Source organism: Gopherus flavomarginatus, chromosome 4 (genome assembly GCF_025201925.1).
Source record: "Gopherus flavomarginatus isolate rGopFla2 chromosome 4, rGopFla2.mat.asm, whole genome shotgun sequence".
NCBI lineage: Eukaryota > Metazoa > Chordata > Testudines > Testudinidae > Gopherus > Gopherus flavomarginatus.
Window position 1 is genome coordinate 44,685,021 of NC_066620.1, and position 20,243 is coordinate 44,705,263.

The window sequence follows — 20,243 nt, forward strand, 5'->3', positions numbered from 1 at the left end:
CAAAGTGTGTCATTATCCCTACATTGCAATGATGAGGTTGGCCGGCAGCGCTGTTATGCAAGGCACGCTACAACCCTGAGACCAGCGCTGGCCTAAAGCGATTATAATCGAGGCTATGAAAGAGCAGGTGAACAGCACACTTAGCTGGGGAAAGCACAAGATAAAGAAGATGATCCAGGACAGACAAAATACGTTTATGGGATCAGGGTAGGTGAGAAGCTTTCGAGCCGCACTCAGCGTGTCTGGCTCAAGACAAGGTGGAAGCGCTTGTTTAACATCCTTAACACGTGTTTCAAGGACCCCCAAGCTCTCACGCCTGGCGGGGGTCCTCACAGGCAGCGCCGCCCAGGAGCGCTGGGGTGGTTGGGGCCGGGGACAAGCTGGGCGCCTCTGGGGGGCAAAAGGGCGGGGGGGCAGCACGGGACCAGGCGCGTACTGGAAAATGGTGCCTGTGGCCTATCCCGCCCCGCAGCCTTGGGCGGCAGGTGTAACCGGCTCGCGGCTGGCGAAGGGACGATGGGGTGTAAAGCGGGGAGCCCCCTTGGGGCCTCTCAGCCACTGGCAGGGAGCGGACGCGCCTTCCCCTCGGGCTCTGTCACGAGGGGGGCTGAGGCTGACGCTCTGCTCAGGCGGGGTGAGGGGGGGCGGTGCCGCCGCAGCTTTGGGACGTGACAGTGCGGGAGGGGCGGGGCCTGTTCTGTGTCACGTGGGCGGGTCTGGCTCCTCTGCCGACCTGCTACTCGAGCGCGAGCTGCTGCCTAGTTACAGGCGGGAGGACAAACTCTATGGCAGCAGGTTGCGGGTGGGGCCGCTCTACCCTTCCCGGGTCAGCTCTACGGTGCGGTGGCTGCCGGAACTTGCCGGGGGAGGCGGGACTGTGAGCAAGATGGCGGCGTGGGGAGGCGTGAGGCGCTTGTGGCGGCGGTGCTGCCAGGTACCGGGGGCGGGCTGCAGCGACAGGACGCGCGCACCCCAGCGATGCTCCGACCTGCCTCCAGGGCCATCCCGGCTTCCCCGCTCCGTGTCCAGCCGCCCCAGTGCTCAGCGCGCTCCTGAGCCGAGCTCCCGGCTGCTCCTCAGCCCCCTCCGCCGGCGCTGCCGGACACGAGCCAGGGCCCCGACCCCGACCCCCGCCCGGGTGTCCGCAGCCCGAGCAGAGGTGCCGGGGTTACAGCCCTGGGGGCTGCAGCCCGCTTGACTCCCGGCTCCGCCGCACGTACCCATAACGGGGCTTGGGCTTCTCGGCTGGCGCCCTGGGGGCCGCGGCAGCTGGGTCAAGAATTGAGCGGCCGCAGCCGGTGCAGTGTGAGACGCTGCTCTGGGTCTGCGTTGCCACTGAGGGTGTAGTGAGCATGTTCAGTAACCTCTGCTGAAGTCACTGCCCTTACTTGTCAGAAGAGAGAAGAGTCCTGTGGCACTTCATAGATTAGCAGAGGTATTGGAGCGTGAGCTTTCCTGGGTGGATGCACACTTCGTCGCTGGTTTGTACGGGGCTAAAAGGGGGCAGATCGGCAGGGGATGGCCTGAGCAGGGGGGTGGAAATTGACTGGTTGGCGGTTCAAGCAGCTGGAGGTAGGCTTAGGCTAGGGGCTGAAAGGCAAAGTCAGGGAGGGGGCTAGGTGCTGGGGTGAGTCACTGCCAGAGGGCAAAACTGGGGCATGGGGGTGACCGTTACCCCGGTGGACCGAGACACCAGTGTTTTAAAAAATAGTGAGGGGTGCAGAGGGACTTCTTCATTTCCCCTCCCACAGGACAGTTCCTCTCACAATGGGCTTCTCAAGGCTGGGTTCTTAGCAGCACAGGCATCTCAGGGCCTAGTCACGACAGCTCCTCTCAGTCTGATGTAACCTACTGAGGTGCTGAGGGAGACTTGATTTGGTGAAATATTTTACATTCAGCCCTGAAAAACAAAGACTCCCTTATCAGTTTATATGACTGCATGCAGTCTCATGAACACCCATTGTTTCATGTTCTCTATGTGTATATATAGCTCTTCCTACTGTATTTTCCACTGCATGCATGCGATGAAGTGGGCTGTAGCCCATGAAAGCTTATGCTCAAATAAATTTGTTAGTCTCTAAGGTGCCACAAGTACTCCTGTTCTTTTTGTGGCTACAGACTAACATGGCTGCTACTCTGAAGTCTTATAGCAGTTCACAAATGTGTCTTATTTGCTGCTGGGATTCTCTGAATTACTTTTAGCACTTCATTATTTACCTTTGTTATTGTGCTATTTATATTTTAATAACAAGTCCTCATTGAAAATATGTATAAGTAAGTACTTGCTAGTAGTTTTAGCAATGACATGTCTTTATAGTATTGCACTTGTTGTGTTTTGTTAGCACAGTAAAGGAAGCTGCAAAATAAATGACGTTTAAATGACTTCACTCTATTAAGAGGTAATTGATACTTATGTACACCAAGCAGGGTTGTTTGGAAGCTGAAGACTTCATGCTTCCATCCAACAACACTGTCAAGTTTTAGCAAATTGGGACAAGTCACCAAATAAGAACCAGCTTACGTATCAGTAACTGCTACTGAGTACAATTTGCTACCCCGTTCCAGTAGCAGATGAGATGAGATAGCTGTTTAATATCAGTAACTGCTACTAGTAGCAAATTACATCAGTTAGCAGTTTTTCACACTACACCCGCTCATGGTGTCTGGCCCAGAGAGCTGTGCAGAGATCATCACCTTGAGGGGTTGGGTAGCACCTGGGAGCCCAACTCCTGGACCAGGAGCCCAGCATGCCAGGGCTGTACAAAGGCAGAGCAAATAGGCAGTCCCGCTCCAAGAGTTAACAGTCTTGGGGCTTTACCCCTATTTCTAAGTTTTGTGTTTGTTTAATTCTAAATTAAAGTCAGAGACCTGGACTATATTTAGTTAATATTGCTGTTTCGCCAGCTGTGCTGCGGAAGCCCTTCTTGAATTTCTCACATTCTTCGCTTTGGCTAATAGTGTTTTGACTTCCATGTTAACACAGATGATTCCTGTGGATTGACTTGGATTTGTAGCTAGCATGACAATCATGGGGACATCTGCTCTACTCATGTCACTGGACACATCTGGGCTAGAGTTGAGGGTTATAGCTTTGGATATAAAAAAGGTGTTCTTAACATGGATTAGTAGCTTGAGTTCAACTCCAGGCTCTCCTATAGGCTTTAACTTAAACTACAAATGAGTTGAAAGCAGAGTTTCTGTGTTTTCTATTTTATTTTAATCCAAGTTAAGAACAGATTTTGGAGGAGGGTAGGGTAGATACACCCTTTATCCAAGACTATTGATTTAGGGCTGTATCTATCCAAGTGGAGCAAAAGACCTGTTTCAATGGTCCAGCCTTGTAGAATGTCTATCAAGATCCATCACAGATTGCTTTCTGGAAGTGTACTCTTTCTGAAAGACAACTTTAGCAATGAATTGGTTGGATTTTGTAATCTGTTGTTCATGGCCACTGATATAGTGGCCCCCAAAAGCCATCTCCCAGTCGTGCCCTGGCATGGTTCCTGTGGCTTACAGATTACTTGGTGGATGAAGCAAAGAGATGGCTAGCATGTGAGAAGTATCTAACTGAGAAAATTAATTTTGAAATTTATGCTGTGGAAGTGAAAGAAATGAAGATCTGGGACTAAGCTATGTGAGGGACTGCTGTTTTCCCTATGTAATTTCTGCAGCAATTGTCAGAGAAGGTGCTTGAGTTCTCTCAAGTTTGAGAGTAAATTACCAGTTGGGGTTCCCCATTAAGTCCCTCTACTTTGGAATTTGCTTTCTTCCTGAGACGTGTTAACATTCCAAGCTCCAAGATTTGCTTTTTTCCTGCAGTGTGTATGGGAGGAGGACAAAGTTGAGGCTCTTTTGGATGATTGTTGTTAGGAGAGGACCAATTTTGTTTTAGCCAGGAGGATCAACCTGTATATGGAATTTGAATTACATTGTACTGTAGTTTGTTAGAGTATCTGTAGCTTTGTGGGATGGCCAGCTTTTGAAATAAATTAAAAAATATTTGACTTAAATTGTAGAATAAATGGAACTATTACAAAACTTATATTTTAATAGGTGCTGAATGCCCCTCCCACTATATGTATTCACCAATTTACCTTACAGTCCAGCTTTTAACACATTTTAAGATTACTGTCAATTTTATTTAGCAGAAGCACATGACTCTGTAATGTCCCTGTACACATTATTAGCACAATGCAAGAAAGGAAAAAGTGTGCAGGAATAATGCTTTACACATTTAAATAATGTAAAAAAGGCTATAACGTTTGATACCACAAAGGAGCATAACTCCCCATACTGAAGATTTAAAAACAAAGCTTGATGAAACAGTAGATCACTTTAAACACAGAATCGATTACAAATGTTTGTGTCCAGAAGTTTTAAAAACATAAATTGCAAAAAATGGAATGTGTGTAAGAATATAAATCTGCCATTCAGTCAATTAAAAGGGATAAACAATGCACCAAGGTGTAAACTTAATACCTATTGTGAACTTGAGATGCCCACTCTTGTTTTGAGGAGAGGAAGGACATTAATTATCAAACATCTCTTCTCATTCGTTTGATATAGACAATTAACTTTCTCATTAATTTCAACATATTCTGCTACTCTCTAATATTCTGTAGTTATGAAAGTTAGTGTGATGCTTACAAAGCACATAGTGAATATAACGTGTATATATATATTTACATACAAACAACTATATTAAGATTGCAGAGTCAGAAGTTAGAAAACGTTGGAATTAAGGTTGCCTGTACAACCTTAATTTAGCCCCCTTGTGTATATGCATTACAATAGTCTTTAATTACGTTATCACCACTTTTTCTGCAGGACACCTGCCTCATTCAGTGCCCAGGTTGGACAGTGCTAACTGTATGGGTGGCAATTCAGTATATCTTTTATACTCATTCAATGTGCAGTCCCATTCAATATTTCTGCATGCCATTCATGCGCTTTTCTGTGGTACTTATCACAGTAGTACCCGAGTGCTTCACAAATGTTAATGAACTTATCTTCACAAAACCATTGTAAGTTCGGGAAGTGGTATTATCCCTGTTGTAGGACAGGTGACGAACTAAGGCATAGAGAAGTTACAGTCAAAACTGTCAGGTATTCACTAAAATCAGGAGACTTGATTTCTCAGAGTAGTTAGCATTTTGTAGCATTTCATATGTTCAATGCACAGCTCTAATTGACTTCAGCTGCAGTTGAGTGCTCAGTTCTTCTGCAAATCTGACTCCAGGTGTCTCAAGTTGGGTACTTTGAAATAAGGTACACAATTTGTAGCCACCTGTGAATGTTTTGGTTGAAGTGACTTGTCAGCATTACGTAAGAACTTTATGGCAGAGGCCGAAATACTATTCAGTTCTCTTGCAGTCTTTCCTCATTCTTCTTCGAGTGATTGCTCATATCCATTCCAGTTAGGTGTGCGCGCGCCGCATGCACGTTCGTCAGAAGACTTTTAACCCTAGCAACACTCGGTGGGTCGGCTGGGCGCTCCCTGGAGTGGCACTGCTGTGACACTGGATATATACCCCAGCTGACCCAGCCACCCTTCAGTTCCTTCTTATCGCCCGTGTCGGTCGTTGGAACAGTGGAGCGTGGCTTAGCTGACCTCCACTTCCCTAGCTACTCGTAGTTCTCGTTCGTTATCGTGTATATAGTTATATAGTTATAATCCTTTTATATATATATATAGAGAGAGAGAGAGAGTTAGTTTAGTTTAGTAATAGTTAGCGGGGTTCGGGGAGTAGCCCATTCCCCGCACCCGGTGCCGGAGCCCATGCCCGGCTCACCGGGTTTCAAACCGTGCTCGGCCTGCCACAAGCCGATACCGACAGGAGAGCCGCACAACTCCTGTTTGAAGTGCCTCGGGGAATAGCACTTGACAGCTAAGTGCCCCATTTGCAAGGCTTTCAAGCCGAGAACAGAAAAGGAGCGGGACATCAGGCTTAAACAGCTCCTCATGGAGGCAGCCCTCACCCCTCCGCTTTCGGCACCGAGTGCTGGTCAGTCGGTGAGCAGAAGTACCTCTGTGGCACCGGACCACACCGGTACGCCGAAAGACGGCACGGGACGTCACCGGCACCGAAGTCGGCTCAACAACGCTCCCTCTCCCCGAGGTTGAGGAAGGCGAAGACTCCTGCTGCTTCGGCACCGACCGCACCGCAGCCAGAGAGTACATCTAAGTCGGATCGCCTGGCGCCGACACCCACTGCGGCACCAACTAAATCAGCGCCGTCGAGTCCGGTGCCTGTTAGGTCCCCGGCGCGTGCCACGGTAGAGCTCACCATGTCGTCCACGCCAGAGGCGTTCTCAGCAGCGAGGGACCTGATCACCCTGATAGACTCGGCACTGCTTCTACCCCTGGCACTGCCGGTGAAGGTAATCCAATCCCTAGGCAAGCCGACCTTGATTAGACCACCCTCTGTCGGCGCAGCTGACCGGCACCGCTTATGATCATGGTCCTGCAGATGCTCCAGGTCCAGGTGGCGCTCCCGCTCTTGACGCCGTTCGCAGTCCCAGCACCGTTCTACTACATGGCACCAGTCAGACTCACGGCACCAGTTGGACTCTCGTTCACCGGCTCATTACCCATGGCACTGCTCCAGTTCTCTGCGTTGCTCCAGGCACTGTGCCTCCCGAAGCCATTCACGACGGCGGGATTCGAGATCTTGGTCGACCTCCTGGCACCAATCTGGTCACAGGTCCCGCTCTCGATCCCGGTACCGATATGCATCCCCGATACTTAGTGGAGCCTGGTCCGTTGGAACATCTGCACAAGGCTTCTCCGCTCCTCCATGACCATCCAGGCATACGTCGGTGTCCTCCCACGTGGACAGCTACTATGGCCAAGACCGCGATTCCGATGTGCCCACTGGAGTGTTTCAGGAAGCCCGGTCTCAGGACCCAGGACCTCACCAGTGGTCCTTTTGGACACCTTGGGCATACTACCAGGCCCAAGGTGCTCCACTAGTTCTGGCCCGTTCTGCTTCATCAGAGCACTGAGCACCAGAGGCCACAGTTAGTCGTCCTCTTCCACCTGGGACGGAGGAGCCACTAGTCCACCCACTGGGTTCCCCGGTGCCACTGGAGCAGGAACCGGCGCAGGAGCAAGAGGCCATACAGGACCCGCTCGTCCCCAGCGTTTCATCTTCTTCCTCTCCAGATGAGGCAGTGGCAGGGACTTCCTCCTCGGGGCCGCCTCCAATAGACCTAAGAGCCCATCAGAACCTCCTCAGGAGAGTGGCGCTCAACATGAACTTCCAGGTGGAGGAGGTCCCGGAGGTCGAGGACCCTGTAGTGAGCATCCTGTCGGCAGATGCCCCCACTAGGGTGGTTTTGCCCTTTATCAGGACCATCCAGGCTAATGCAGACACCTTATGGCAGTCCCCAGCCTCCATCCACCCTACGGCAAAGGGGGTCGAGCGCAAATACATGGTACCCTCTCGGGGGTACGAGTATCTATATGTCCACCCTCCTCACTGGTTGTCCAATCGGTCAACGAGAGGGAGCGCCATGGCCAACAGGCGCCAGCCCCAAAGTCCAAGGAGGCTAGGCAAATGGACCTACTCGGCCACAAGGTGTATTCGGCAGGCACCCTACAGCTCTGGGTGGCAAATCAGCAGGCTCTACTGAGCCGTTATAGCTACAACACCTGGGCAGAGGTGGGTAGATATACAGAGCTACTACCCCTGGACTCCCGACAGGAATTCGCTGCATTCCTAGAGGGGGAAAAGGTGGCCAGAACCTCCCTCCAGGCTTCTCTAGATGCGGCCGACTTGGCAGCCAGAACTCTGGCCTCCGGTATCACGAGACGCATCTCATGGCTACAGGTGTCCAACCTGCCGCCTGAATTACAATATACCATCCAGGACTTACCCTTCGACGGTAAGGGTCTGTTCTTGGAGAAGACTGACCCCAGGCTACAAAGCTTGAAAGACAACAGGGTCGTAATGCGCTCCTTGGGCATGCATACACCTGTGACCCAACGCAGACCTTTCCGTCCCCAGACTCACCGCCCATACTTTGTGCCCAGACACAGATAAGACTTTAGCAGACGGCGCGGGCGGGGTGGCCGTAGACGCCAGTCCGGACCCCATGGGGCCCAAAACCACGGCTCCTCAAAACCACCAGCGGGGCCTAACTCTACCTTTTGAAGGTATGCCCAAGGACAGCGTACCAGTTTCAGGACAGGATCCTTTTCCTCCCTTCTCCAGCCGCCTCTCCTACTTCCTCCCGGCGTGGTCCCAATTGACCTCAGACCTGTGGGTCCTACGCACTGTGAAACAAGGATACCACCTCCAATTTGTTTCATCCCCGCCTTCCCCACCCTCCCACCCGGTCCCTCTTTAGGGACCCCTCTCACGAGCAGTTCCTTCTACAAGAGGTGCAGACGCTCCTCGCCGTAGGAGCAGTAGAGCAGGTGCCGCAAAGAGAAGGGCAAAGGTTTTACTCCCGGAACTTTCTGATCCCCAAGTTGAAAGGAGGCCTCAGGCCCATCCTAGACCTTCAAGGCCTCAAAAAGTTCATGATAAAGTTGAAGTTCCGCATGGTCTCCCCAGGGACCATTATCCCGTCCTTGGATCCTGGAGACTGGTATGCTGCCCTCAATATGATGGACGCGTAATTTCACATCACCATTTTTCCTCCACACAGGAGGTACCTTCACCTTGTAGCCAACCACCAGCACTTCCAGTTCACGGTCCTCCCCTTTGGCCTCTCCACGGCCCCAAGGGTGTTTACAAAGTGCATGACCGTAGTTGCCGCAGACCTCCGTCGACGTCGGATACATGTATTCCCGTATCTGGACGGCTCATCAGAGGGACCTCCAAGACACAGGTCAGACAGCATATAGACATTGTCAGGGACCTATTCACACTCTTAGGCCTGATGCTCAATGTGGAAAAATCCACACTGGTCCCCACACAAAGGCTAGACTTCATAGGAGCTACCCTGGACTCCAATCTAGCCAAGGCCTACCTACCCCAGCCACGATTCCAGGCAATGGCAACGATCATTCGAGGTCTGCAGAACTTCCCGACGACCTCGGCTCGCACCTGTCTTGGTCTCCTAGGTCACATGGCTGCCTGTACTTATGTGACCAAATATGCCAGGCTCCACCTCTGACCCCTCCAAACGTGGCTCGGTCTACCGTCTGGGCAGGGACCCGATAGACACAATAGTCACCATTCCCCCGAGCACCCTACGCTCCCTCGACTGGTGGCTAACACCCTCCCTCGTATGTGCAGGGTTACTGTTCCCTCTGCCACAACCCTCACTGTCCCTGACAACGGACGCATCATCTCTCTGATGGGGGGCTCACCTCGGACACCTTCGTACCCAGGGCCTTTAGTCACCACAGGAGCTGACGCTTCACATAAATGTCCGAGAGCTGAGAGCGGTCCACCTGGCGTGCCAGACATTCCAGCAGCATCTACATGGCCGTTGTGTCTCAGTGTTTACAGACAACACAACGGCCATGTATTATATCAACAAACAGGGAGGGAGTCGATCTTCCCTCCTCTGTCAGGAGACCATCCGACTCTGGGACTTCTGCATAGCCCGCTCGATAGACCTGGTAGCGTCCTTTCTCCCAGGGGTTTGGAACACTCTAGCGGATCAGCTGAGCAGATCCTTCCTCTGCCACGAATGGTCGATAAGACCAGATGATGTTCATTCGGTCTTCCAGAAGTGAGGCTTTCCCCACATAGACCTGTTCGCCTCTCGCACAAACAGGAAATACCAAGCATTCTTCTCCTTCCAGGGTCTTTCACCGGATCAATCTCGGACGCATTCCTCATGTCGTGGAAGCACCGGCTGCTCTATGCCTTCCCTCCGTTCCCGCTGGTTCACAAGGTCCTGGTAAAACTCCACAGGGACAGAGCGCACCTAATCATGATCGCGCCAGCATGGCCCAGACAGCACTGGTACACCACACTGCTCAACTTGTCCATAGCCAGCCCAATTACCCTGCCTCTCCACCCGGACCTCATAACGCAGGACCATGGCAATCTTCGCCACCCGGACCTGCAGGCCCTCCACCTCACAGCATGGCTCCTGCGTGGCTAAACAGGTCGGAGTTACGCTGCTCTGCTCCGGTACAAACATATACTCCTGAGTAGCAGAAAGCCTTCCACTCGGTCAACATATCTGGCCAAGTGGAAACGTTTCTCCTGCTGGTGTGAAACGCAGCCTACTACTCCCTCTCAGGTCAGGCCTCAATCCCCACTGTCTTGGACTACCTCTGGTCCCTTAAGCAGCAGGGCCTGGCGATATCGTCTCTGAGGGTGCACTTGGCGGCGATCTCTACATTCCATCCAGGGGAGAGTGGACATTCCCGTGTTTTCCCATCCTTTAGTTACTAGATTTCTCAAGGGCCTGGAGCGCCTCTACCCCCAAGTACGCCGCCCTGCCCCTACCTGGGACCTCAGTCTAGTCCTAAGCAGGCTTATGCTTCCACCATTCGAGCTGTTGGCAACTTGCTTGCTGCTATACCTGTCCTGGAAGACAGTTTTCTTAGTAGCCAATACATCAGCCAGATGAATCTCCGAGCTTTGAGCGCCAGCGGTGGACCCACCGTATACTGTCTTTCACAAGGACAAGGTACAGTTGCGACCGCATCCGGCGTTCCTCCCTAAGGTGGTGTTGGCCTTCCACACCAATCAGGACATCTTCCTTCCAGTCTTCTTCCCGAAGCCTCACCCATCTCAGCGGGAACAGCAGTTACACTCCTTAGATGTCCGTAGGGTGCTCGCTTTTTATATCAATCGAACAAAGCCCTTCCGGAAATCGCCCCAACTCTTCGTTGCTGTGGCTGACCGGATGAAAGACCTACCTGTCTCCTCCCAGAGGATCTCCTCTTGGGTGACGGCGTGCATCCGCACGTGCTATGACGTGGCTCATGTTCCCTTGGGCCATCTCACTGCACATTCTACCAGAGCTCAGGCTTCATCAGCCGCCTTCCTGGCCCATGTACCAATCCAGGAGATATGTCACGCAGCTACCTGGTCCTCGGTCCACGCCTTTGCTTCGCACTATGCTCTGGTCCAACAGTCTAGAAATGATGCAGCCTTTGGCTCAGCGGTTTTGCACTCTGCCACATCTCACTCCGACCCCACCGCCTACGTAAGGCTTGGGAATCACCTAACTGGAATGGATATGAGCAATCACTCGAAGAAGAAAAGACGGTTACTCACTTTTGTAACTGTTGTTCTTCGAGATGTGTTGCTCATATCCATTCCAAACCCACCCTCCTTCCCCACTGTCGGAGTAGCCAGCAAGAAGGAACTGAAGGGTGGCTGGGTCGGCTGGGGTATATATCCGGTGCCATAGCGGCGCCACTCCAAGGGGCGCCCAGCTGATCCACTGAGTGTTACTAGGGTAAAAAGTCTTCCGATGAACGTGCACGTGGCGCGTGCACACCTAACTGGAATGGATATGAGCAACACATCTTGAAGAACAACAGTTACAAAGGTGAGTAACCGTCTTTTCACTACACGCCTCCTAACTTCTGTAGCAAATGAGAGAGGTCCTGCAGACAACAGCTTCATTCACAAGCCTGATTCATTCCCTGAACACAATTTATAGTGTGGAGTGAATGAGCCAGGGGTCTTGTGGGAAAAATAGAATGTGATCATGTAATTAAAGACTAGATGCACAAGGGGACACATTACAGTTGCATGGAAAACCTTAATTCTAGCACGTTCTCCCTTTTAAGTGCTTGACTTTGGAACATTAACTTTATTTTAAAATAGATTTTTGCATGTAATTTCCTATTTTAAAAACAAAACAAAACTGAAAATTGATCCTGACTTGGCTCAATAGCAGGCTTGGAACTTTTAGATACATAGCACAGGTCTCTACCATTTGAGCTAATGAAGTGACTGGTGGCAGTAGCAGGCTTTTCTCCTGTGTGGACCATCCACTAAAGGGAGATACTTGCCAGTGGGTTTCACAGCTGTTTACTAGGCAGCAGAGTAGTTGGACTCGGGAATCCTGGATTCTGTTCCAGATTCTGGAAGTGAGTGTGCTTTTGCTGTTACAGACCCTTCTTTCCCTGCCTGTCCTATTCTGCCACTGTGAAGCCTGTTTCTGTGATATCCCTTCTCCCTCTTAAATTCCAGTGAGGCATCCTCTTTTTCCTCCTGGGTGCTAGCAGGGGCACCATCGAGAGTATAGGTGAGACAGTCTTCTTGCTCTGAGTTCCACTGCCCCAGCATCTGGGTGCTAAGAGCAACAATGATTGGACAAGTCCTGCTTAGCCCCTGGAGTCTTGGACTGGAACAGGCTCAGTCACTCTGGAGATGTTGCCTGCTCAGTCTGGGTGCCCCATAGGAGCTATATGGGGTGGAGAGTGCTCACTAGAGAGAGAATCTTACCTGATAATTTACCTGCTAAATTCTAACACGTTTCTACTGAGCATGTGCAAATTCTGATTTTTCAGAGACAAGTAACTTGGCCAAATTTGGGTGAATTGTCACAGGGGCAGAGCTAACATGTCTGTTGTTCTATGAAAACAAAGCCAAAAAGACTGTAATTGTACTGTGAAATACTCTATATATTGCTATATCGTGCATTCAGAAATGGAATGACATCACATGCTGGAGTCCATTATTGTGCTAATAAAATTAGTAATATTCAATTTTTGTATTGAGTTCTAACTCAGGGTATTCTTATAATTATGACTTTGTATCATTGGTAATCAATTAGTTTCTTCCTCAGTCATCTTATTTGCCGGTGATTATGTAGGTAGGCATATATATTAGGTAATGAGTTCATATTTTTTTTGTATTCATGTAATGGTAATATATTGACAAGTAAAGTAACTGTTAATCCAAAAAAATTTTCTGTGTGAGCTAGTCAGATTTGCATTTCCAACACACAAACTTTAATGTGGAATTTCTGCACAAAGTAAAGGTAATTTCCATATTACTTTAGTTCTGAATCCTTCTAGAAAGATACCATACAAATTAATTAAACTAGTCATTTTACAATGTGTTCAACTGAGGGCAACGTTCGCTATAGACCCTAGGTGTAAATGAACTTTGTTTAGGAATCAAAGTGATGTTTATTCAGGCCTATGCACTGGAATAGCAGCTGCTGCCTTTTTATACCAATCATGCAGCCATTCCAAACTACTTGGTCTACATTCCCTTCTGTGCCATCACTTTTGGAGCAAGAACGAAACTCCTCTAACCAGTATGTGTTTCATTGCTCTGCACCAACACTATGCACAGATTTCAAGTTACTATAGAGCCTCTCTGCAAAAAGATGCATTTAATCTTTCATATGCTAAGTTCTTCATGGTACCTCCAGACTTGCATTTATTTATTTGTCTAGAAAATAATAACTAGCTTTTAACAAATCTACATTAAGCTGATAACTTTTAATTTGAAAGATGCCAGCTGATGATTTAACTTATTTTCACAGGGACTAGGGACTTTTCCTGTAAATTACTCAAGCAGAGATATGCCAAAGCAATATCGTTTTCTTCTGTAAGTATAACATTTAATAATGAAGTCTGAAAAACCCTGAGCTCTTAATTTGTAATCATGTTAAATGTGGTCTTTTCTCCCTCCTCCCATCTAGAAACAAGGACTTGTTGTGGGTTCAGTTCTCAGGATTCCACAGAGATTTACACCATCATAAGGACAATTCTTTGGTATGTGATTAAGTAGACTCTCTACTTATTATATACATTCTCAGTAACAAAGCAAATACACAAACTCAGACTTATTTTAGCATAGGTGAGTATTTTTTTAATTATGCAAAATCCCATTAGGAAAAGAATATTTATAGTATGAGTTGGATTATTACTCATTGAGGTCTCATTTTCAGTAAGGTCTTAGTATCAGAAGGGTAGCCGTGTTAGTCTGGATTTGTAAAAACAGCAAAGAGTCCTGTGGCACCTTATAGACTAACAGACGTTTTGGAGCATGAGCTTTCGTGGGTGAATACCCACTTCGTCGGATGCAAATGAGGTCCTAGGGATACAATCTCCATTTAGAATAGAAATGTTGTATTCTTGTGGAAAGTCCTTTCATTTTAAAATACGTATGGTAGATACTTTAAAAGGAGAAATTTTAATTCCCATTTTACTTATGTTTCATCTTATCCTGGTGGAGGGAGTCCTGTGTATTTCTCTTCTGCTACAGAGAGAATTGCCGACAGTGCAGGGCCTGAGAAGGTGACTTCTCCAGTGCCAAAAAAAAAAGTAATAATAGACTGGTTTTAGGGAAGAATCTGCAACTCTTCAGAAGTTGCTGAGCTCTACTCTTAACTTCAACTATTGCAAGACTTACTGCATTTTTTTTCCTGAGTCATCTTGAAGAGCCCTCACTCTCCTGATCAAGAACTTCTGAATGCTCAAAATTTAGAGGCTTGGTCTACGCTAGAAAATTAAGTTGATTTAACTATGTCACTCAGTGGTGTAGTTAAATATGCTCAGCATAATTAAGCCAACCTAACCCCCAATGTAGACAACTTCCATTGTTCTTCCATAGACCTAAATACTGCCTCTTGGGGAGGTGGATTACCTATACCTACAGAAAAATCTAGGCCAATGGGCTTAGCTGGAGTGTTTTAAATGTATTTATACCCTAAGTCATGCACAGGTCTGTCATCCTTCACAGAATTGGTAATAGTGGCAAATTAGTCACAGGCTGACAAAACTATCAAGTACAATTAGGTTGAGCTGCCTATAGTATTTTCCCCCATATAGGATAGTTGGGTGTATAAGATAAATGTGTATTGTATTAATTAATTAAGGGAAGTATAGATTTATCACCTAACTGTCTTTTTCTTACAAAATGTAGGTATCCATTTCAGATGAACCGGACACATTATACAGGAAATTATCAGTTTTAGTTAAAGGCCATGATAAAACTGTGTTGGACAGTTATGAATATTTTGCAGTGCTTGCTGCTAAAGAACTTGGCATCTCCATTGAAAAAGTGTAAGTGTAGGTGACCTGTTCTCAGCTGCTATTTGTAAAACACCACCCCTTATGGCATCCATAGTTGTAGATTTTTGAGGTATGGAATTTACTTTTGCTAAGTGTTTCAGAAGTGAAAGATGTACACTGATGGCATTTTTTAACTAATTTGAAGCCATTGAGATATTTCCCTGACAAGTGGTTTTAATTTATTTTCCTTGTTATAAAATCCTACACAGGGGTGTTTTTTTTTTAAGTTGGTTTTACATGGTGCCTTTCACATAGCAGTAGGATACAATAATAGTTCAAGGACCATAAAGCCAAAATCAACAGCTGTTACACACACAACACTATCTTAAACAGCAAAACATTTTATAGAAAAGGGAATCTTGCCTAGGGTTGTGTGTATTTTTTTAAAGTACCATTTCAGACTTGCTGTAAGGACAGCATCACTGACTGTGCAAGCAGCCCCCTAGTTATCATTATCACCTAGCTGAATTTAGTGGGCCTGTTTTTCCCCCAGGTCTTTTAATAGTTAGTTATTAAGGCAAAATATGGCTGCGGTACCAAAATACACTGGTACTTTTCACACTGCCTCATTCACTTGTGCAAATGTCAACTAAAGCAGGGATCCTGGCATTAAGTCCCGGTGGGTTATGTAGATACTGAAAACAGTGGTTTGATCTAAAAGGGGTATGAATGTGATTTAAAATATGAAATAATATATTTAAATGATTGCATTTTAGACATGAACCTCCCAGGAAGATAGAACGATTCACCCTTCTGAAGTCAATACACATTTTCAAGAAGCACAGAGTTCAGTATGAAATGAGGACGCATTATAGATGCTTGGAGGTGAGTGAGTGTATCTGAGGAAAGGAGAGAGCTCAAATAGAACTTCACATATAGAAAATGACTTTTGTCAAGCATTTAATGTTTGACACTCACTAAAATTCCTGAAATATGTGTGTACTGATTTTACATTTAACCCCAGCATGCAGAACTTCCTAATCCTCTCTGTGGATACTAAAGAGAATACTTGTTATATCTGATGCAATTCATGTACCTTATATTAAAATAATACTACTGAAAAGTATGGTTCCGAGCACACCATTTTCCACATTGTATCTTTTATGTTAATTAAAAATTAGAACAAAATGGCAGATAAACCAGCCCACAGTTGCCTTTAAAAAATAACTACCTTCCTCTTAAACAAAAACAACAACAAAAACTGGCCACCACCCATGTTTGTTGAGGGGAAGAGATTGTCAATTAATGTATGTGTGTAGTGTGCCTAGCATAATAGGATGTTATATAATACCCAGGGCGGCCTTTCTAAATATGGGCTGCACTGATCAAACTACAAGTTAATCTCAGGAGGATCTAGAGGTAAACAAAGGTGTATGTGTTTCTATGCTTCCAGAATACATGTGTTAAGCAAACCTCGAGTCTGGGAGTACCTTCTCCTACTAACTGTGCATGAGTATGAGAGTGCAAAGATGATGCTAATCTTTTGCCTGTAGTGAAGGGAAGGTTGAACCTAAGTGCTTTCTTCAGCTTTTCTAACGCTGAGGAAATTTGCCTATCAGTGGGTGCCTATATCATTATACAGTGATATGCTAATAGCAGAAAATATGGTTACTTTTATTTTTAAAACATTTTCTGTGTTTTAGTTAAAACATTTAACTGGCAGTACAGCTGATGTCTATTTGGAATACATCCAAAGAAATTTACCTGAAGGGGTTGCCATGGAAATAAAAAAGGTATAATTGAATTGCTTTCTTGTATTTCTAATAAGAGCTGTGGGATGAGTCTAGTTTTAAGATGAATCAGATGACAGATGGTAGCTGTTTAGATCTGCTGGGACTAATAACAAGTGTAATTTCTGGAACGTGCAGAAATTCTGGGCTGGCGAGCGTGGGATCCAAACAGTGGAAAGCACAAGATGAAGAGGGGATGGAAGCTATGCTATTCTTAAAATGGCTTCTGCCACTTGGTACTTTCATGTACCTGAATTAAGTATTTGCAATTTGATTTGGGTAAATATGAATACAGCAAAATAATTTATTCTGAGGGAATTGTCACATCTAAGGTGCAAATTGATAGGTATAATTGTTTGTTTTGTTTTTAGACCAAATTAGAGAAACTACCTGAACATATTCAGAAGCCCATTTGGGACAAGCTACCTTCAGTAGAAGAAACAGCAAGCACGTCATGAGCCCTTCATGTACTAAAGCTTTTTCACATCTGTTAGCAACGGAAGCTCAGCCTCTGCCTGTTAACATTTTAAACACAGCATCTTCTCACAGGTGTTACCCTCTATCCAACCTCAAACCTTGTCTTAATTTTGCAAACAATACTTAAAAATTATGATGAGACAGGTCATTTGCTACCCTAATTATCAGTGAGTTAGGATCCCAGCTCCAGGCCATTAGCAGAAAGACTGGACTGCTGTGAAAATGTTTTGTCTGTTTTTCTTTTATCTAAGTCTTATGTGGCCAAAACTTGATAAATGTACATGAACAGGTCATGGATGTACAGTAATGGCTTATTTCTGCATAAACACCACAGGATTTGTGAATTTACTGTCACTGAGGCTGATATTTGAAGCACATATCTCAGAGTTTTTCTGTGACCTATTAAATTTTATTTAAAATATTTATTGCTAGGGTAGTCTCCTGAAAAAGGTTACATTTATCTTCTTTTGTTATACTTGGCAAGATGACAGTAAAAGCACATTGAAGAGAACTTTCAGGACTTATTTTAGTATTCACCACTCAGCTGAGCAGGTGGGGCACTTACAGGTCAGGTCAGTTTCTGCTGGGAGGTGAAATCAGTAACAGGCTGGATATTTTCTAGTGAAACTTTTATGCTGTATACACTTTGAACAATGTTGTCAAACACCACACAGGAAATCTCAGATCAGACACACTGTTATCAAGCAGCAACCGAGTCTCTTTAGGGTCCTTTCTTGATACAATGACAAAGAGCAAACTCTCTAGCTACTTGCCAGTTCCCTCAAAATATCTGCATCACGAAACTGAATACAGCATTTCTCCCAAGACTATGCTGTTTGTATAGTAAGGGCTTGTCTACACATGCAGCAGTGCTTAGGGAAGACATTGCCCCTGCTGATGAGCTTCTCCAGGCTGTGTATGTACTCCATGTCTGAGGCGGCAGCTGTGTTGATGGGAGAATCTCTCCCAGCAACATAGTGCTGTCTACAGCAGGAGTTCAGTTAGTAAACTGCATCATGCAGAGCACCACAAGTCTGTAGTGTAGACCAAGCCTAAGAAAAAGCACTTGTAAAATTATCTTTAACAGCATCATCTGATGACGTGTTATAATCGTATGAACTTGGTCTCAACACAGGGTATTTTAATCACAAGTGTAAAAGGCTTTTTTCCACAGGGGCCCTGAAAATGAGGCTCTTACACTACAACCTACAGTCAGTTCTAAGTGGAAGCTCATCCTTTTCCTCCCTTTTCTTCTGTGGAGCTTGAGAGGGCTTCCTGAAGAAGAGGGTGAATGAATAGCACATTAGCCTATGATGCAGGCTTAGTTTAATTCCCTTCTCTTCCACAGCCAGAGAGGGGTGGTAAATAACTTACTCTACACTTCAGCAGGCTCACAGGAGTGGAGCTGGGACCTAGATTGTTGGGGTGCAGCAGCAGAAGGAAAGGTATGAAGGAGCCACAGGAACTGCTGTGGGGTGGCAAAGGGGTGGGGGTGACTACTATCAGAGCTGGCCAAAACTGTCCAGTTTGAGAAATTGGCATTTTTAATCCTCTTGTTCTAATTTAGAATGAAACCCAGTGCTGAAATTCCTTGAGAAACCACAAATTACCCCATAAGTGTTTTTTTAAACAATTTGCTCTGGGGGATCAAGAGCTGCTGAGTGAAAGTGCTATTGCCTAGCAGTTCTAGCCGTAACAATGGTCCTTTAGAATAGTTTGGAGGAGATGGAAGGGTGGGGGCTGCAATGAATTGAAAGAAGGCTGTAAGGAGAGAGATTGGCAAGCTTTTGATACTGGTTAGTTGTGTCCAGCATGAGCCTGCTCTTGTCATCAGTTCAAAACCAGCTACGTCTATTTTCTTTCTACTTTACAAGCTGGCAGGGAATATTTAAGGCAACAAAATGTTTTATGGAGCTCAAATAGGTTATAGTAGGAAGTAGATTATTGAGGCCTGAGTGGCCCACTGGGATAATGAGCTAGCTTCTTCTAGCAGCAAAGGAGTCTGTTTACATCACACCTAAACAATAGTTGGCTGGCCTCCTTGTCTTCTTGTCCACAGGTCCATCCTGAAATTTAGCATCATACTTGGGCCCAAGATTAGAATAGTAAGGTACCAGTCAGTCAGAAGAAAGTGTATTAATAATCATGGGGGTTCTAGAAACACTAGAGCATGAGTAGGCAACCTATGGCACACATGCCGAAGGTGGCACACAAGCTCATTTTCAGTGGCACTCACACTAGCCGAGTCCTGGCTGCTGGGTCCTGGCCACCGCTCCAGGGGGTTCTGCATTTTAATTTTAAATGAAGCTTCTTAAACATTTTAAAAACCTTATTTACTTTACATACAACACTAGTTTAGATCAGGGGTTGGCAGCCTTTCAGATGTGGTGTGCCAAGTCTTCATTTATTCACTCTAATTTTAATGTTTTTAGAAGGTCTCTTTCTATAAGTCTATAATATATATCTAAACTAGTGTTGTATGTAAAGTAAATAAGGTTTTAAAAATGTTTAAGAAGCTTCATTTAAAATTAAATTAAAATGCAGAGCCCCCCCCGGACTGGTGGCCAGGACCCAGCCAGCATGAGTGATACTGAAAATGTCCTCGCATGCTGCGTCATGGGTATCATAGGTTGCCTACCCCTGGTTTAGTATATAATATAGACTTATAGAAAGAGACCTTCTAAAAACATTAAAATGTATTAGTGGCACGCAGAACTTTAAATTAGAGTAAATAAACGAAGACTTGGCACACCACTTCGAAAAGGTTGCCGACCCCTCTGCTAGAGAGCTACTAGCGGACAAACACAGTCCCCTGCCAGGGAAAAATCAACCTGCTCTAGCAGAGATGTGCAGTCTCTCGTGCTGCTTACATGTGACTGTTGCAACTATTCATCTCACCAGCCTCAAGTTATTTAAAATCACACAGCCTTTATTGTGACACCTAGCAAGATATTCAACTGAGGGGCTGCGGTTTAAAAACAAAATAATTAAGTTGGAGGGAGGATGACTTTTGGACCCCTACAGTCACTAGAATGCAGTATACAAACACTCCTTTTCTGCCACAGCCCACTGTG

The 20,243-nt window shown here is 46.3% G+C and overlaps 1 protein-coding gene across 1 annotated transcript; it reads left to right on the forward strand.

The window, feature by feature from the left end:
• The first annotated feature begins 833 nt into the window (after positions 1–833).
• MRPS10 (mitochondrial ribosomal protein S10) lies at positions 834–17,680 on the forward strand. Its single transcript, XM_050951960.1, has 7 exons — positions 834–934; positions 13,429–13,493; positions 13,588–13,660; positions 14,814–14,953; positions 15,679–15,787; positions 16,606–16,695; positions 17,064–17,680. The coding sequence occupies exons 1-7, from the start codon at positions 887–889 to the stop codon at positions 17,148–17,150; spliced, it is 612 nt and encodes a 203-aa protein (XP_050807917.1). The 5' UTR covers positions 834–886; the 3' UTR covers positions 17,151–17,680.
• The last annotated feature ends 2,563 nt before the right edge of the window (positions 17,681–20,243 follow it).

Excerpts from the sequence above, each read along its gene's own strand:
- MRPS10 (XM_050951960.1), top strand. The coding sequence starts at position 887 with ATGGCGGCGTGGGGAGGCGTGAGGCGCTTGTGGCGGCGGTGCTGCCAG. Across the intron at positions 13,494-13,587 it reads AAGCAATATCGTTTTCTTCT|AAACAAGGACTTGTTGTGGG; the intron begins GTAAGTATAACA and ends CCTCCCATCTAG. Across the intron at positions 15,788-16,605 it reads CGCATTATAGATGCTTGGAG|TTAAAACATTTAACTGGCAG; the intron begins GTGAGTGAGTGT and ends TCTGTGTTTTAG.